Below are 19917 nucleotides of genomic sequence, written 5' to 3' on the forward strand. Positions count from 1 at the left end.
GAAGGACCGCGGTTTGATCCCCCAGTGTCCCATATGGTCCCCACAAGCCAGGGGCAATTTCTGAGCGCTTAGCCAGGAGTAACCCCTGAGCATTCAAACGGGTGTGGTCCCCCCCCAAAAAAAGAAATATTAAATCTTGAAGTGCTCCTTTTAAGTTTTTCAAAAACATCTATTATTTTCCTCTTATTAAGACTTCATAATGTGTCAAATAGTGGACATCTAGGATTTTAATAGTTATTTCAGTCTTTTGAGGACACATTCCCTCAAAGAAAGTAAAACAAAAAATCAGATAAATATTAATGATGAGTAACAGAGGCATGAGTCAAGTCTGTACAGACTTTAAAAAAATCATTCCGGTACCCAGAATGCCCTTGTATAGTGTAAAGGGTAGAAGTAGGTAGATAGCTTTCATGATTCTTTTCAAGATAAAGACAAAAGCTTCTAAAAGTCAATTCATATTTATAAAACTTTATTTCAATTATTAAAATGATCTAAAATACTGCACTACCAAGTGCTGCTTGACATAAAAATGGCATAAAAATGAAAAGGAAATGATAAAAAGACAATCTTCATATGACTTTTCTCCCTTTTTTTAGTATTTTCAATAAACCTAATTGGAAAAAACATCTATATTGCCAAAGTCAGACTAACATCCATAGCAATGCATAAGATCCAAAACTTCAAATAAACACCCTTGAATAGCTAAAGCACTCCTAGGTAAAAGGAGTATGGGAGGCATTACTTTCACCAACTTTAAACTGTACTACAAAGCAATAGTTATCAAAACAGCATGGTATTGGAATAAAGACAGACCCTCAGATCCATGGAATAGGCTTGAGTTCTCAGACAATGTTCCCCAGACATACAATCACCTAATTTTTGACAAGGGAGCAAGAAATCCTAAGTGGAGCAGGAAAAACCTCTTCAACAAGTGGTGCTGGCAGAACTGGTTAGCCACTTGCAAAAAAGCGAACATAGACCCCCAGTTAACATCATGTATGAAGGTAAAATCCAAATGGATTAAAGACCTTGATATCAGACCTGATACCATAAAGTATATAGAACAATACATCGGTAAAACACTCAATGACATTGAGACTAAAGTTTCCTAAAGTTTCCTCAAGGAGGAAACTGCACTTTCCAAACAAGTGGAAGCAGAGATCAACAGATGGGAATACATTAAGCTGAGAAGCTTCTGCACCTCAAAAGAAATAGTGTCCAGGAAACAAGAGCCACCCACCGTGTGGGAGAAACTATTCACTCAATACCCATCAGATAAAGGGCTAATATTCAAAATATACAGGGCACTGACAGAACTTTACAAGAAAAAAACATCTAATCCCATCAAAAAATGGGGAGAAGAAATGAACAGACACTTTGATAACAAAGAAATACAAATGGCCAAAAGGCACATGAAAAAATGCTCCTCATCACTGATCATCAGAGAGATGCAAATCAAAACAACTATGAGGTACCACCTCACACCCCAGAGATTGGCACACATCACAAAGAATGAGAACAAGCGGTGTTGGCGGGGATGTGGAGAGAAAGGAACTCTTATTCACTGCTGGTGGGAATGCTGTCTAGTCCAACCTCTATGGAAAGTGATATGGAAATTCCTCCAAAAACTAGAAATTGAGCTCCCATACGATCCAGCTATACCACTCCTAGGAATATACCCTAGAACACAAGAATACAATACAAAAACCTTTCCTCACACCTATATTTATTGCAGCACTATTCACAATAGCCAGGCTCTGGAAACAACCAAGATGCCCTTCAACAGACGAATGGCTAAAGAAACTGTGGTACATACACACAATGGAATATTATGCAGCTGTCAAGAGAGATGAAGTCATGAAATTTTTCTATACATGGATGTACATGGAGTCTATTATGCTGAGTGAAATAAGTCAGAGGGAGAGAGAAAGATGCAGAATATTCTCACTCATCTATGGGTTTTAAGAAAAATAAAAGTCATCTTTGCAACAATCCTCAGAGACAATGAGAGGAGGGCTGGAACTTCCAGCTTACTTCATGAAGCTCACACAAAGAGTGGTGAATGCAGTTATAGAAATAACTACACTGAGAACTACCATAATCATATGAATGAATGAGGGAACTGGAAAGCCTGTCTAGAGTACAGATGAAGGTGGGGTGGGATGGAGGGAGATTTGGGGCATTGGTGGTGGGAATGTTGCACTGGTGAAGGGGGGTGTTCTTTACATGACTGAAACCTAATCACAATCATATTTGTAATCAAGATGTTTAAATAAACTTATAAAATATTTAAAAAATCCAAAACTTCAATAACTTCAATACATCAAACAATTACAGTAAGTGACTATTCTTGTACATAATGTAAGATAGCATAACTACTAAGAGTTAGAATGGATATGGTCCCCTTTAGGGAATTTTGACCTAATGTTTGAGAAATATAAAACCTGACAATGTTATTTGTTACAGCATGACCAAGACATAGATTTGGTTTTATCTGAGTTTTCTATAGCCATATTATTTGACTATCTACTATCAACTATAACAAACACCCAACCCAATTTCACATTTTGTTCAAATTAAAATAGTAAACTTCAAAGAAAAAACATGATTTATATCAGTTCATTGTCTTCCCTTCATCTTTCCCTTCAAAAGAACAATAAAATAGAAGGCTTTAAACAGTACAAGTTCTCAGGGAATACTTACTGAGATCCTGGCTGTTTTATTTCATTTAATGCTCTTATAACAGCAAATACCAAAAATTAAGAGCGAAAACATAAACCCATTTATCTATGGCACTTTTATTGTTCAAAGAAATTTCAAACTCCTGACTCATTAAGCTCATTTACACTAACAAAATTATTAATTTTCAAGTAATTAATATTTTCTATGCCACTAAGTCTTTATGTTTTCATTAAACTTTGTGAAGTAAAGAATTTTACCAGCTTCTGGTAAAAAGTTAAACAATATTTAAAACTTACTCTGAATGAGGACTAGAAGAACCAGCCCATGATAAGAAGCCTATCACAAAGAGTGGTAAGTGCAGTTAGAGAAATAACTACATTAACAGCTATCATGACAATGATAGCGAAATAATACAATGCCTATCTTAAGGATGGGTAGGGGCTGGGGAGTGTAGGAAATGGGAGAACAATGGTGGTGGGAAAGTTGCACTGGTGCTTAAATAAAGAAATTATTTATTAAGAAAAATAAAGCTCGCTATATATTGAGGAAAAAAGAGAGAAATTGGCTGAAATATTATCCTGAATTTTTATCAAGCCTAATTGTTTATACACAGAGAGGTTGGGATATAGAAAGACACAGACAGATTTGCCATATGTTCAGCTTTAACTGCTCACCATTCTACAAATAAGGGAAAGAAATAACATTTAATATCCTTCTGAACACCTTAGTCAACTCACTTAGTACCACTTCTGATTCATAAATGTGATAAGGATTCACCATGCTAAACTATAAGTGAAACAAAAACACTAAATAACCTAAAAACATGTAATCACTTAGGATGACAAAATAAAAGAAATTTTCTTTTGGCATTTAAAAGTTTAATTGCTAAATTTTTTTAATTATGTCTAATTACAAGTACTTTCTACAGTACTACATATAAAGCTCTTTGCCTGTTCCTAAAAGTACAGGACTGAGTTGTTGTTGTTGTTGTTGTTTTCCAACTCAATAGTTTTCTATGCAAATCAGACAGACAGTACAATGGGCAAGGCAAGTGCTATCTTGCACACAGTCTATCTGAGTTCAATCATTGGTACCTGAGTCAAGATACAGAAATAAGACCTGAGCACTGCCAGGTGTGACCCTCAAACAAAAACTAAACAAAAAATAACCCAGATTGTTAAAGATGTTCATAGGAGTAGAGTCAGAACTAATTTTCTCTAAAGGGACATGAACTTGTATTTATAAAGTATAAGTTTGGAGAACAATAAGTGAGAGTTAGTAAGAAAGATTAGTAAAGGGAAAAAAAATTCCCAAATAGTGTTAAGAATGCAAGCAGAAGTGCTTTTTTAAAATAGTATATGGAAAATGGACTTTTTCATGAAATGTTCTCTTTATATTCAATTCATACTAAGCTACTTTAAGTCCCAAATTTCAAAAATTGCCAGACAGCTTAATTTTTTAATTACCTCAATATATTCTATATTTTGATAAAGATTTTGTTTCATGGTAATTACGTCTTAAAGTCCTGATAAAAACCCCTTACAGATAGAAAACAAGTCCTCAAGTTGCATAAATTCCCATATTTCTTAGCCTCAAACCAGATATTCAAGAAATATCTATATCATTGAGAGAGTCTTTTCACATATGGGTGGAAGTATTTTGTTAAGTCAAAGTGTGAGATCCAACTTCAAAGCCAAAACATTGCATTAGATATAGCATACATACCAAATAATATAAAGACTTTCAAATATAGTTTAGTCCATGAACTGTTTAAGGCAGTGAATTTTTGAAGTACAATAGTGCCAACGTGAGAAGTGGTATTATTGAGAATAATTTATGACTAATTTACATGCCGAGTTACAGAGCCTTTATTTTAAAGCAAGGGTCTCAAACTCGCCGCCCGCGGGCCGTTTGCGGCCCTCCATACAACATTTTGTGGCCCGCGGCCGGCCTTCAAATATCGCAGTATTCGCGATTATTCGCTTACCGAATAATCGCAATAAAAATCGCATTAGTAAGAAAAAATCGCATTAAACATTCGCATACCCCGAGCAGTTCCGTTCAGGATATGCAAATGTTTAATGTGATTTTTTGCGATTTTTTTCTTACTAATGCGATTTTTTATTGCGAATATTCGGTAAGCGAAATCCCTTATGTGGCATTGCCTCACCCCGACTTTGCCTCCTGCGGCCCCCAGGTAAATTGAGTTTGAGATCCCTTTTTTAAAGTTTAGAGACACTATATGGAAGATGAGGACTTTGGAGCCCTTATATTTGCTACTTTGAAGGTCTCTGCTAGTTTCCTTTTCTCTAAATAAATATTAATCAAAAAATTGCTACAAATTTTAAATATGATAATGCATGAGAAATTCTTAGAACAATAATAAATATGCTATTATAACGTTTGCATAAAAGAATTTATATATATCCTTTAAATTTCTATCCACTAATTCACATTAGATATATAAAAAATCACACTTACAGAAAATCATCCCTTATGTTCCCATTAAAAGTGCCACAGAGTCCTAAGGTTCTTCTTTTCCATGCACTAGTGAGCTGGAGATAAATTCTTTCCCCATCGATTGCAAATAAAATCTTTAAACCAAAAGAGGTTTTTAGAAGAATAAACAAGGATGAGAGAGTCTGAATTTCAACAAGTCCTGTAGAAACGAACAGAGCAAGGTCAGCATTGAGTGGATCAATGTGGAAATGTGAGTACACCCCAGGAATTCTCTGCCCAGAGAACAGATGTGGGGTCAGGCTGAGAGTGTTGGCGTCTGTGATTCAGGATCAATTTTTATCACTCCCGCTTTTACTGAGACTTTAGCAAGTATGCTTAATAGCTTGTCAGGTTAATTTATAGTAGTTTTAGTTGGCAAGAATTTTATGACAGGGCAGTCCTGAAACATGCAAAAACACCTTTCTTTCTTAATTCATGTGTGTGCATATGTGCATACATGTCTTGAAATTTTTAATGTGTTGGTGGTGCCTTCCTCAACCATCCATCCTCCCATTCTCTTGAAATCTTTAGCAAAAAAGTGTGTATGTCATGGGGAAGAGGTGTTGGGATGTTTACAGAAAGATGCTGTAGCAGGTAAGGCACTTGTCTTACATGTGATCCGATTTCAATCCCTGACTCTACATAGTGTCCTCAGAGCCCCCCATGAGTGATCCTTGAGTGCAAAGCCAGGAGTAAATCAAATTTCAGTCAGCTACATGCAAACCTTACCTGCTGTACAGTCCCTCCAATAACTTTCTATTCTAAATAACTTTTTAAGCTGTCATGTATATATCCCTGTTAACACTCTCAGAGATACATACTTCTTTATATATATATATATATATTATATACTTCTTTATATATTCTTTATTTATTATTGTAAACTCTTTTTAATAACATTCTACTTATTCTAATTATACCTGACATTGCTTTCAAAGTTACTTTAATACCAAAGTTACCATAGTAGTTTACCAAGAAAATAAAAATAAAAATAGTCTATCAGTCTCCTTGCTAAAGCTTGTTTTATTTGGTTGAATCTTTTGTGACTATTATCTTTGACTATTTGACAAAATGGTCAAATAATGAAAATTACATTACAACTTAGCATTCTTAGCAAGACCATGTAATTCATGACACAAATTAAAGAAGTTCTGAAAATGAAAGTCTTAATCATACCATGCTGGAACACGGGAATGAAGAGGACTTTCCACAGAAAAACAAAACTAATGCTCAGTATATAAGATCTATCCCCATTCTACACCCGACCTAATCCCCTATTTTGATCTTCTGACCTTCTGCACCTAACTGCTTCATTCTGAAGCAATGCCCAAATCCACTGACTCCTTGCTTCCTTGCTATGCATGGAATGTTTTTTACCATCTCTTTAATCCTTGAAATTCCTCAGCTATAACTGCTCAATAACATGATTTTAGAAAAATCATAGTATATATATAGTTCCTATACAACTCTAGACCCTAGATAAATTGTACTCGAATCCCCAAACGTTTATGAGGCTGCTTGAATGGACAACTTCACAAATCTAGGCAGTGCAATTGAACACTATATTTAGGTTCCTTAAATATAGTAGCATTCATTACATCTACAGGAAGACAACATCAGAGTCAAAAAAAATATATATATATATCTCAGATTAGGGCCGGAGCGGTTGTGGTAGAGGTAAGGTGTCTGCCTTGCAAGCGCTAGCATAGGACTGACCGCGGTTCGATTCCCCGGAGTCCCCAGGCTCCCCCCAAGCCAGGGGGTGATTTCTGAGCTCATAGTCAGGAGTAACCCCTGAGTGTCAATGGGTGTGGCCCAAAAACAAAACAAAAAATCGGATTACTCAGATGAGGATACTCCACTTGGCGGTTCGATTCCCCGGAGTCCCCAGGCTCCCCCCAAGCCAGGGGGTGATTTCTGAGCTCATAGTCAGGAGTAACCCCTGAGTGTCAATGGGTGTGGCCCAAAAACAAAACAAAAAATCGGATTACTCAGATGAGGATACTCCACTTGGGTTGTTTTGTTGTTATTGCTACTAAAATAAGGAAACTTTACCATTACCATTATTTCTTACCATTCAGATTGAAGCCTTGATTAGGGCTGGTGAAGACTTGTCCCCCCCTAAAAAGGGTTACTTGCTTGTTAAAATCATCTTCCAGAATTAATGTTATAGACTGAAGGCAGACCAATCCTAGATTCTGTATGAAGATTAAATTAGCAGTGAGAGAGATTGAAAGTGAAAGACAAAGAATAGTGATGACGGGAGCAAGAAATAGTGAAAGGTGAGGGAGAAAAAGGAGAAACACTGCACATAAATAAGAATCTCTAGTATCTTATATAAAGTGGCTTATATAAAGTGGATATGTAATCCATCCTCTATCTCAACTACTAATGAAACATATCTTTACATACTCTATGAAATAGGTTTTATACTCACTTTGTATAAAATATTCTCATTAAGTACTAATGTTTTCTATATAGTGCTTAAATTAATTGGCATATTAGACTTTCTTTTTATTTTGGGTCACATCAAAATTAAGTGCTCACTCCTTACTCCTGGCTTTTCATTTAGCAATCATTTCTGGTGCGTTCATAGGGCAATATGGGATGCCATGTGCAAGGCTGCTATACTATCTATCTCTCTCACCTGGCATATTAGATTTTCAAAAGTTCAATAAAATGCAAGAATTAAGATTTTATGTAGAAAACTTACTCTGACTTTGATATATTGAAATGAGAAAAAAATCTAATCAAAATTCAGAGGGTAAAGGCCAGAGTAAGGCATTTGCATAGCACACGGCTGACCCAGGACAGACCTGGGTTTGATCCTTGGCATCCCATATGGTCCTCCAAGTCTGCCAGGAGTGATTTCTGTGCATAGAGCCAGAAGTAACCCCTAAAGACTGCCCAAACACACACACACACACACACATACACACACACATAAAAAATTTAGGGACTAGATAGATGTACAAGATTTAAGAGTGAGCCTTATACATAACTCGACCCAGTTCTGTCTCTTTCACCAGAGAGTCTGGGTGTAGTCCTGGTGACCCCAAATCTCACTGAGTGCTTATCATATCTATTGAGTATAAAGTAAAACCTGTTATAATTTCTCAAAAAACCTTCATTTTTACATATGTAGTTACTTTTTATACCAGGTATTAAACCTAAAACTTTCTATATACTAGACATGTACTTTTACCACTATGCTCCAACCTCTGCCACCAAATTATCTCTTTAAAATAATGTATTTTGATGTACTCATAAACCTGAGTTCACTAAAAAATCATGCAAGAAATGATCAAACAAATGACAGGTAAATATAATTTAAAATACAATTAAAGATACAATATTTGTTTAGGTATATACATATTTGTTTTTATATGTAAATGTTTCTGAAATAAATATGTCTTTTACACAGATGATATGTGTTTTTCATTATTTTAGAGTATATTATAATCTGTCTTAATACTTGATGGTTTTTTATTTTGTCAGAAAATAATTAACCCTATTCTTGTGACCATATGTAAATTGGAGATATAGCTCCAGTTTAACTCTTTATTTGAGTTAAAATAAAGAAATTATTCCTATTTTTGAATTCTTGAAATGACATTTAGAAATATTCTTACCTGTTCACAGGGAGCTTTCTGTAATGTAATTGTGAATTTATCTTTCCCAGTTCCTTTCACAAGGATGTACTGGCACATCCCAATGAAAGAATAATGTCGACCATCAAAAGTTGTAAAATGAGAATCACCCACAACTGAGCATTGAACTAACAATAAAAGGAAAAAGAAAATGTAAGAATAAATAGTTAATTCTTAAAATCAGTCAAAAGAATAAATCAGGTATTAGAAATTCACTAGTTTGACAAATAATACTACACATCTTATTCAATTTAATATAAATTTAATTAAATGATAGAACTTCCATATTTTTAGAATTTTTAAAGTAATTTTTGAAAATTTTACCAAAATTACTTACTATCCTCTAAATTTTATTTATTCATAAATTTTCCTTTATTTTCTAGGAAACTAGACTTATAAAGCTTACATTTTGTGTTATCTATGAGCTATCTTTAAAAACTGAGCACTATCTTCCATCAAAAGTTAAAGAAATTTGAGATATTTTGTTTGGGAATATTTTTAAACATTACCTGGACAGTCATGCTCAGTGCAGTTCCAAACACCACCAACACATACACTAAATAAAATTATAATATATTAATTTATTGGGAAAGATGTTGCATTAAAGCTTGAATAAATAATTTGATTAATGTACTCAAATATGCCATGTTTGTAGATACAAAATATCTGACTTAAAAACATCTTTGGAGAAATTAAATGCATTAATTAATTTTGACAGTCATTATTTTATTATATACAATTCTTAAAAATCACTAAAGACAATACCTAGAAAATACAAAACAATTAGAAATAAAAATATGAAGCAAGAAAAGTCTGTTTTACATCCTTGATTGTTTAAATTCAAAAAGTCTACACTTAGGGCTGGAGAGATAGTCACAGGTAAAGTGCTTGCCATTGCATGCAGCTGATCTGAGTTCAATCCCCATAACCACATATGGTCTCCTGAGTCCTTTAAGAAATGGTCCCTAAGCATTGAGCCATGATAAAGCCCTGAGCACAGCCATAATAATAATAAGCTACACATACAGAAAGTATTTATTAGTATCATTAAATAAATAGGTATTGGTAATAAGTTAACATCTTCTACTACAAATTTTAAGTTTGTTTTGAAGATAGTCAGACAGAGATAGAGAGACAATAGGACTCTTAAGTAAGATAAATTATGCCATCCACTATTTAAAAAAAAGCTTTGGAGGATAGATGCAGAGACTCTGAAAGACAGGAACTCAAATCATTATCTGTGATTATGTATTCACTTGCATTTCAGTTATAAACACTGAAATATAAGGAAAAAGATCATGACATTTAGACTCATGTTTCTGTTTTAGAACATGCTCTGGGTATAAGTTATTTTCCTAAAATAGTTTAGCCAATTGAGTAAAAAGTCTAAATGATTCTGATATAGCCAAAAAATGGTAACATGGAAAAAAATCACAAAAGTACTCAGAAAGATTAGGTGAACTCTTAAGATTTAAGTTTAAAATCATGTGCAAATTAACTTTAGGAGCAATAAGAAAATGGAAGTTTTTGTGGAATTGACAAAGGAAGTCAGAAGTATATCAAAGAATGTGAACTTGGAAGAAAAGTAATTAGAAATCAATATATTACTTTCAATATGTTGCAATAAAGTTGTCTACTTTATAACATACCACTCAGAAATAATTGGTTATACAATAAATTACATACCATTCAGTACATTCTTGTTCAATTTTTGAACCAACTGAATAAGCTAGTCCATGAAAATTACATGGGCAACTTTCCAAGGAGATACAAGTTCCATTTTCCATTATGAGACCTATTTTTAAAAATATGCACCAGTTATCAAGAGAAGTAATCAAGATTATATTCTTTAAGTATAGTCTAATATTTATTTAAAGAACAACCAACCAACTTTTATTGAACACTTGCATACACTAGGTGCTAAAAATACAAATTTGTTTACTTTGTGGTTAGTTTTTAATAAGAAGACTTAATTTTAGCTATCAGCTACCAGGTAAGCCTATTTTGACTATTTTATCCCATTGCTTGCATTAACAATTCAACATTCATCATACTGTCTATCATACAACTAAATTCGACCTTCTTGATTTTAGGTGCAAAGGGAGGGCAGGAGGAAGAAAGCATAATCTTACTTGGATCTACAATTGTAATAAAATGGAAACTTTATGCAAGGTAATAGATAATAAAGAGCCAAGCAATGACACTTAAAGAACTAGTACAATAAAATTACATTTAAATTTAATACTTCTCTCTAATGAGTAAAGAAGATTGAGCTAGAATGTAAGTCAGCTGTCTTATTAAGCACATGCTCTAATTCTGCTGGACTTTTTTCAGAGTAAGGAAAACACAATTTTTATGAATTTTATTGACTGATTGATTTATTGGTTTCTTGGCCACACCCAGTGGAGCTCAGAGGTCCTCTTGGCTCAGCACTCAGAAGTCGCCCCTGGCAGGTTGGGAAACCATATGGGATACCGGGAATCAAACTGGATCCCTCCAGGATTGGCCGCATGCAAGGCAAATGCCCTACTGCTGTGCTACCTCTCTAGCTCCCCAAAACACATTCTTTTTGGTTCTGGGGTCACATCCAAACACACTCAGGGGTTACTCTTGGCTCTGCACTCAGAAGTCACTCTGCACTAAGAAGTCAGGCTCAAGGGACCATATGGGATGCAAGGATTCGAACCGGGGTCCGTCCTGTATTTGGCCGCGTGCAAGGCAAAAGTCTTACCACTGTACTATGGCTCCGGCCCCCCAAAACACATTTTATATTATATATTATATTGTGTTATATTAATAACATTACATTATATTAATTATGTTATATTAATTTTGGGAACAAACTCATTTATTTACAGCACACTTCAGGTTTGGTACTGGTCCATAGCCTATGTTAAGAGTAACACCAACACAATAAGGGACCAAAATCCAAGGAACTGGTTCCAAAATGTTCACTCAGATTAAGTTGACCACAGGGAAAAATCACTAATCATTGAGTTCTTTTCACAATTTGAAAAATAAATTTTGAGTGAATCCTCATGATCCATCATAAACATCAGTCAATATAGCTGTCACTTCTAAATTTCAACCTACCTTTATTGCTCTTACTTCTAATTTTAAAATATTTTTAAATAACAAAATTCTATCAGGACTAAAATCTCATGCTGCCAAGACATAAAGGTCTTTTTTCTCTACAATTTGATTTTTTAATTAAATTTTAAATAATTTTTAATTAAAATATATAAATTGCTAAATAGTACTCAGAAGAACAAAGATCTGCCACAGGCAACCTTAGGAATATAGAGTCAAAAATTTTTGGACTACGATCAAAGTGATATGCCTTCTATTGGTGAAAAACACTCACTATACCTATTCACTCCAAGAACAAAAATCCAACCTTTGCAGGAAAAAAATTAACAACAGCAGCAACAACAAAGCAAAAACCTCACAAAATACCTTATGACCAAGGTAAGTTGGTTAAAGAGAACCTGAGTATAGTTTCTACACAGACGCCACAGGATCCTTTGATAAAGCACTTACTTACCTTCTGGGCAATAGCATCCATCAAGGCAATGGAGATCGCTCCCAAGACACTGTTTCTCAAATGTGCAGGTTGGTGGACAACAGCTAATACAATCCCGATGGACAAAGCTATCATCACATTTATCAACTACAATTGGGCAAACAGAAGAACTGTAAGTAAACTCTATGCACCACTTGTAAATGTATCCATATGTCCCAAAGCCTACATTTTGCCCTATAACCAATCTTTGCAATTAGAGTCCATTTTGAGTGCTAGGAAAAGCCTAAACTTAACCAAACCCTACAAGGCTTTAGCAAAGAAGAAACCATACTGCATGCTGGAAAGTCATCTCTCCAGTCTTGAATAGGGTACCCAGCATGGGAGCAGGCTCGGGCATACTCAGTGGCTGCTCGGCAGTAAGTCTCATCATCATCAGTTCTGGAAAATAAGAAGACAGAGTACAGAAGAAATACTGCCAAAAGTCATATCTCCAAGTTCCCAGCCCTCTAACTGTTGGCTGTAGAGTGGATATTTCAGTATTAACAGATGACACCATGTATATAACATGATTTATTAGGTATAACAATGTAGGAAACACAGCATTAAATACAGCATCCCAGTTGAATTTTATTTCATCAGCCTTTTGATCTGTTGTCTGAGTCAAGGGGTTGTCAATAGAGTTCTATAATAATCAACATTTTTAGGATCTTTGCATATTTTTTGCTTTAACACAGAATATCCCATATCTTTAGAATATAAGAAATTTTATTAAAACACAAAATTCTGCGGCCGGCACGGTGGTGATAGAGGTAAGGTGTCTGCCTTGCCAGCACTAGCTAGCACTAGGACGGACCTTGGTTTAATCCCCCGTTGTCCCATATGGTCCCCCAAGCCAGGAGCGACTTCTGAGCACATAGCCAGGAGTAACCCCTGAGCATTACCGGGTGTCGCCCAAAAAACAAACAAAACACACACACACACACACACACAAAATTCTCTGACATAAAGTATTAAATATTCAAATTATTTTCAAAACATGATAACTATATATATATACTATATATACTGTAATACTATATAATCCAAAGCATTTTTGAAAGACTTGATTGAGCATTTATAGTTTAAACAAAGATTTTTAATTCTTTCAGGTTGACATTTCCAGTGTGAGTTGCTTTTATAAAAGCATTGTCAAGGATAATTTCTAATTGTGTTCTTCTAACTCTCTTGTGTCACCCCCCAAATAAATACACAAGAACTACCAATCACAGAGCAAATTACAAAGAACCTACAAAATAAACAAAATAAAAGGGAGAGAGTTGGTTTATCAACCCAATTCAAAATCAGTATTAAGCAATCAAATTCCTTACAGAATAACGTTAAGAATGCTATGTTTGGGCACAGCAGGTAGAGCATTAACCTTCATGTGGCTGACTAGGGTTAGATCTCTGGTATCCCATATGGTTTCTGAGCCTGCTAAGAGCGATTTCTGAGTATACAGCCATAAGTAACCCCTGAGAGCTTTTTAGGGTTTGTGTACCCCCAAACAACAACATCAACAACAATAACAACAACAAAAGAATGCTATGTTTGAAGAAATGTGGCATTCCTAGAATCTCTATTGGAAAAACAACCCTCGCAAATTGCATTCAACCTGTGCTACTGTAATTGGAGGCTTGCAGCTTAACTAGTCTAATTAAATAAGCCTTCCAAGGAAACAAGATCTCAGCACATATACTTTTAGAAGCTCAGAAAATGGCTCCAACCTCCAAAGTAGAAACACCTATAAAAAACTGGGTAAATCAAATTTGTTGAATTTCTGACACTGAGTTTAATATGATTTACCTAATAATAGATGCATGATTTTCTTTTTTTGTTTCTGTTTTTTATAACTTTATTTAAATACCTTGATTACAAACATGATTGTGAAGTTTTTAGAATTTTTATTTTCAGACCTTATACTTAATTTTCAGGCCTTATACTATTAATAATTATTATTATTAGAATCGGGATCACACATGGCGATGCACAGGGCTTACTTCTCTTGGCTTTGTATTCATGGTAGTGCTAAGTACCTGGTAGTGCTTAGAGGACTCTAAGAGGCTCCTGTAATGGAACCCTAGCCAACCACGTGCAATTTAAGCACCATGCTTTCTATAACTGTCTCTCCAGACACTTAGGCAACTACTATTAAACTAGCTACTTCTGATTGTCTCTCCTCCTTTGTCTCTCTGACTCAGGCATGTTACATATGTCACCACATGGAAATTTATATGAGAGCAAATTTAAATGACTCAGGGGGAAGTGTTTCCTATTTGAAAGGTGACTAAGAAAATGAACATTATAGAATATTTGCTTTTAAATCAATTGGCTTTGGTGTAGTGATATTAAAAATCATTTTTTACAACTATATGTGGTTTGCTTGTTTATTTTCTGGGGTCCACATTTGGTAGTGTTTGAGATCCAACTTATTGAGCTATCTCCCCAGCCTTGCATTAACATTAGAAATTGTAATAGGTGAGCAGAAGTTCAAGGCCTAGAACTGTAGAGAGAGCCCAACCTGGATGTTCCTTTTCAATCCTTTCTAATTGAAATTTAATATATACATATATATATCTATATATATATATATATATAGAACACATCCCAAAGTTCCTAAAAGTATCTGAGACTTTGTTATCAATCTTCCTCATTTTTAGTTTCATAATTCATAAAAATTGCTGCAGACATTTAAAATACTATGCTTTTATCACTATATCAAACTAACATTTATACTGGACCTGAATGTAGATTTAAAATGTATGGGTGTCAGAAATGTTTTTTTATTTTTCTATTTTTAAGGAATATAAGCAGATATAATGTGCTTTGTTTGCAATTTCCTGTGTATTAAACTGCGCTATTTAAAAAATTATTTGGTAAATAACCTATGGACCTCTATATTTCCAAATGGGACCAATGGCACATATAGTAACACACACACTCACATACACACACAAAACACATCATTTTAACTCCCCTGTATTGTTTATGTTAAAAACACTCAGCTGTACCTGTTATTCTGTTATGCATTAATTTTAATAGTTATTTACCTCAATTTATTTTAGAGTCCTCATTATAATTTGTGAACTGCTGAAATGGCTAAGTTACAGAAGTCATTTTGTATTCCTTTTTTTTGATAAAGGAGTGTTTTGACAAATAATCATTTGACTTACTTGCAAAGGTCATTAACACAGCTGGCAATATATAAATATGGGTCAATATACTCATGGCAGCTTAAAAATGGAAACTGCAACAATATCTGACACTTGAAGAAGATTGCCTAGGAAAAAGAAAATAGCATCTGTTGTAACATTTAATGATTCTCATTTGGTCAGCTAGTCTATATTTTCTTATAAGGAAAGAGAAAAAATTACATTCATAAAACAACATTTTTATTACTACATTTCCATAATGAGTGCACTTATGAAACTCCTTATTAAATTCACTATTTTTGAAAAAAACATAAAATGATTCCTGTAGAAATTATGTTTTCTGAATTTAACAGTTTTAATTCTTTATTGTTTTCTGTAAATATGCTTAAAATTAAGTATATGCACAGTACATGTATATTTTATCTCCAACACACAATTTTTTAGTTTCACATCAAATTTACCTCAAATGCTGGCATTCCACTGGAGCATGGATTTGGGAAATCTGAGGGTACAGGTACACATGCCATAGCATCTGGAGTTTGTACTGACCAGCTATTTGCAAACATAGCAATGTCTTCTGTGTAGTCCTCTATTGTGCACAAACACACACATACACAAAATGTAATGGCATCACTTTTCAGTTTGTAAAGCTAGTAATTTTACATTATAGGTTCTGTTAAATTATAAAATTTAGCATGAATAGAGTATAAATAAAAAAATAGAGTATAGATAAATAGAGTATAGATAAAAAATTAAAAGTTGAGATGGGAAGAAAAGCAAACTTCATAGAAACAGAGCAGGGAGAAGGATTGACAGTGGAGCATACATGTCAATCTAATGCTAATCAGCCAATACTGTCTGAAGGCAGTAAAAAATATTCATAAAATCTAAGAAACCTAAGAAAACCTTGTGCAAGAATTTTTAGAGAGCCCTTTCATTCTTTTTGACACTAGTAAAAACTTTACTAAAATAGTAGTCTCATATTGAGATGATATTCAACAATAAAAATAGCTATTGTGCCCGTCTGGGCATTTTAGATGGTCATTAGGTAGACAATAAAACTGGAAATGACACTTGGAGAAAAGAAAACTAAAAAGTGAATTCATTTCCTCCGGATATGATGAGTAATACATATGAACATATTCAGGACCAATTGTTAAGAAACCTGACACTATTCAGAGGCAAGATTCCAAAATTAATATGCAGGAACAAGAGAGAGAGAGTAATGAGTATCCTAGATTCTTGGATCTCCATCAAGTTTAAATTGACTCTAAGGTTGGCCTGAGAACAAGTTCAGAGACTGACATGAAAATGAATCCTGCCCCACATTCAGACAAAGGTGAAATCTCAAATTTAACAAAAATGAACAAAGCAACATCTCAAAAAAGACAGTAAGCCTTCAGATTGAAGCTTAAGTTTGCCACTATCTGGCTGTACAGAACCACAATCTCTGATTGAAATTTCCTATACCACTCGAACTAAAAAAAAAAAAAAAAAAAAAAAAAAAGTCAAATCAAATGCTTGACAACCCTCTTGCTCAATATCTTAAAGTTAGAAAGAGAATGCCTAGGTACTAAGAACCTAGATTTTCCAACTCTTTACCCCAGCCTTCTTCTGTCCTATTCTTTCTCAACTAACACCAGTCAAATTAGTTTCTACAGCTTTTCATTCAACTCATTCCCATGTTAGGTCACTTACTCCTCCCCTTCTCTTACACTTTTATCTCCATTGTTCCTCTGGTCCTTCAATATCTTTTATATTGCTCAAGCATCTTTGAATGTAATTACCTTGAAGAGGCTTTTTCTCACAAGATATAGACAACACCACAACCTCTAGTGTTCAATTACTCTTTGTTGCTTTCCCATACATATTTTCTTCAATATGTTATCCCTCACCATAAATATTAATTTGTTTTTTCTCATAACATATGCTGCATGAAGGGAAAGACACTATTTACATTGTCTCATTGTCACATGTCCTTTAACTGTCATGTATAAGTTATTTGTTTGAAATAGGCTTGCTTGGAAAGGGAATAAATCAATGCAATGTTATTTGCAAAATGTATTAAATACATTATTTGCATCATAGTTTTCAAATATGCCTCTTTCACTTCACCATTTCTGATATTGGTGGAAATGTCACACTCCAATTTCTTGTTCTAGTCTAATGAACTTATTTTAAAATGGAACACTGATGCTCTTTTTAGTAAACATAGTTATGTATCATTTTAAAACAAGTCTTTGGAACCAAATATATGTCTTAATTTTCTGCTTATTTCAATATTTATGTTTAAATTTTAATGGAACTATACAACTAAGAGAATGTCACTGAGTCCACGTTAATTTAAGTTTTTCAGCCACAAAAGTTAGTTATTATGAGACTTTAAATTCATAGTCATTGGTGTTTGGGGAGCTTGCTAACTAAAACTGTATTATAAAATGTGCTGCAAACAAAAGTAATTTGTTATCCATTTTGAGAGTCAAATGGAAGCATTATTAATTATAATTCTACAGGAAAATATAACAAAAGTTGTTGGTGTACTGGTCCTACCCTAATCAATATTTGTACCCCACCCTAGTTACAACAAACAACATCTGGTGATGGATATTGTATTATTCCCTACTTGGTATTCCTCCCCACCCTAGGTGTGGCCTGGTTCTTGTCAATAAAAGCAGGGGTCTGAGGAAGGCAGAGACTCATTCTTCAGTCTTCTTCCACTAAGCTGCATTCCTTCTTTAGGAGCAGAAAGCTTGGGTGGTAGGATTCCTTGCTTGAATGCTGTATTTCCTGAACTCATTCTTGTACTTTTTCACTGTGTGGATTATTTCCTGCAACAATGTTTGCTTCCAGACCTGTGTCTCACCAGATCCTCATTTTGAAACTGTGTGTTCCACTAGCAAAGAATAAGCCAGAATTTCTGTACTGCTATGTATTACTAGTTATAGATAAAATTTTGGGAGCATAGTCTCAAATAGAAAAAAATGAAAATATTTCTATATTCACAGAAATTCTGAAAGACCTTATTTTTTTGTGAAGTCATCGCTGAAGAATGAGTAGAAATGTAGAAGGGAAAGACAAAATTAATCACTGTTAGGAAATTACTCATTTGAGCATTTGCTCAAACTTTCTCATGGCCCCTAAAGATTTATGTCTTCAATGAAATATAGACTGAATTTCAAGAGAATACTGCCGATGTAGTGAGCCCTAATTTAGAGGCCTGATTAAGCCCAAATCACAGCTGGGTGTGTGGCTATAAAAAGAAAAGAAAAGAAAAGAAAAGAAAAGAAAAGAATAAAAATACAGAAGAAACCAGCATCTTAAAGTTATTATCTGTGATAATTTTTTTGCATTATAATCACATAGGCAAATTTTTTACAAAAACAAATTATAACCTCAGCACTAAAATTGAGCACAAAATGCCATTTTGTTACTCTACTTTAGATTGTAAACCAAATAAAACAAAAAAAGCTAAAATCTTTGGGCTCCATCCATATACTGCCAGAGTCCTCCCTTTTTGCCCTTTTACCCATAATAGATTACATCTTGTTCATCTCCTTTATAATTCACTAACAAGTCTTTGTATACTTCACCTTCCCATATTACTGTGAAAAAATATTTTTTAGATTTTAGATTATTAAAGACCCTTTGGTAACTCAATCCCTATGCTCAGTCACTCTCTTAAAGCAAAGCATATGAAAATATTCTATTCTAAACTTGATGCCATATTTCTCAGAGGCCCCTGGTAAACTCTCCTTCCTAACTCTAAGATTTGGATTGTTTCTCTTTCATTATGAAACTTTGAAACAGAAGAAAGAAATAGTAATTACCACAGCTTTGTTTTGCCAAGTCTTCACCCTAAAGCAGGTTCAAGATCCTAAACTTTTGAGCCTTTTCATTCTAAATACCTAACTGGATGCATGACACCATTTCTGAATGATCTTGGTACTGATCCATGTATATGGAGGGTGCATATTTCTGAATACTTTCACTTCCACTTTCTCATTTTATTCTCATGGTTGAAATGTTTTTATGATAATTATTATCTTGAATTTCGATATGTGTAAATTGACTCCTAGGAACCTGGTCTCTACTTGACCATTGATAACCTATTGCTAATGAAAGATAATTTCTATTTTCACATGGTCTATGCTCAGGGGGCCCAAGGAGCCCTCAATACTGTTCTCAGAAAGCCTGCAAACAGTCTAGTCAGTGTTTAAGCTCCCTGATGTGGTGCCTGACCATTCTGAGAACCTTCCCATCAAGGCTCATCACACCCCACAATTTCTCCAGGGTGATACTGTGCTATGCTCTGGAGTCCTTATGGTTCCAGGTATTGAACCAGATGGATAGCAGACTAGGCACACAACTGAAACAC

General features: G+C 34.3%; 1 protein-coding gene across 1 annotated transcript in view; it reads right to left on the reverse strand.

Annotated features, from left to right (window-relative positions):
* OTOGL (otogelin like) overlaps positions 1 to 19917 on the reverse strand; it is a 156867-nt gene that overhangs the window by 110019 nt on the left and 26931 nt on the right. Inside the window, exons 9-17 of the mRNA XM_049782954.1 lie at positions 16004 to 16131; positions 15564 to 15670; positions 12686 to 12792; positions 12376 to 12501; positions 10518 to 10626; positions 9341 to 9387; positions 8814 to 8959; positions 7256 to 7379; positions 5164 to 5341 (exon numbers count right to left, since the gene is read on the reverse strand). Of these exons, the coding sequence (XP_049638911.1) occupies positions 5164 to 5341; positions 7256 to 7379; positions 8814 to 8959; positions 9341 to 9387; positions 10518 to 10626; positions 12376 to 12501; positions 12686 to 12792; positions 15564 to 15670; positions 16004 to 16131 (1072 nt within the window). The remainder of the gene's footprint in view (positions 1 to 5163; positions 5342 to 7255; positions 7380 to 8813; positions 8960 to 9340; positions 9388 to 10517; positions 10627 to 12375; positions 12502 to 12685; positions 12793 to 15563; positions 15671 to 16003; positions 16132 to 19917) is intronic.

The sequence above is a fragment of the Suncus etruscus genome, chromosome 11 (genome assembly GCF_024139225.1).
Source record: "Suncus etruscus isolate mSunEtr1 chromosome 11, mSunEtr1.pri.cur, whole genome shotgun sequence".
In the NCBI taxonomy this organism is placed as follows: Eukaryota; Metazoa; Chordata; class Mammalia; order Eulipotyphla; family Soricidae; genus Suncus; species Suncus etruscus.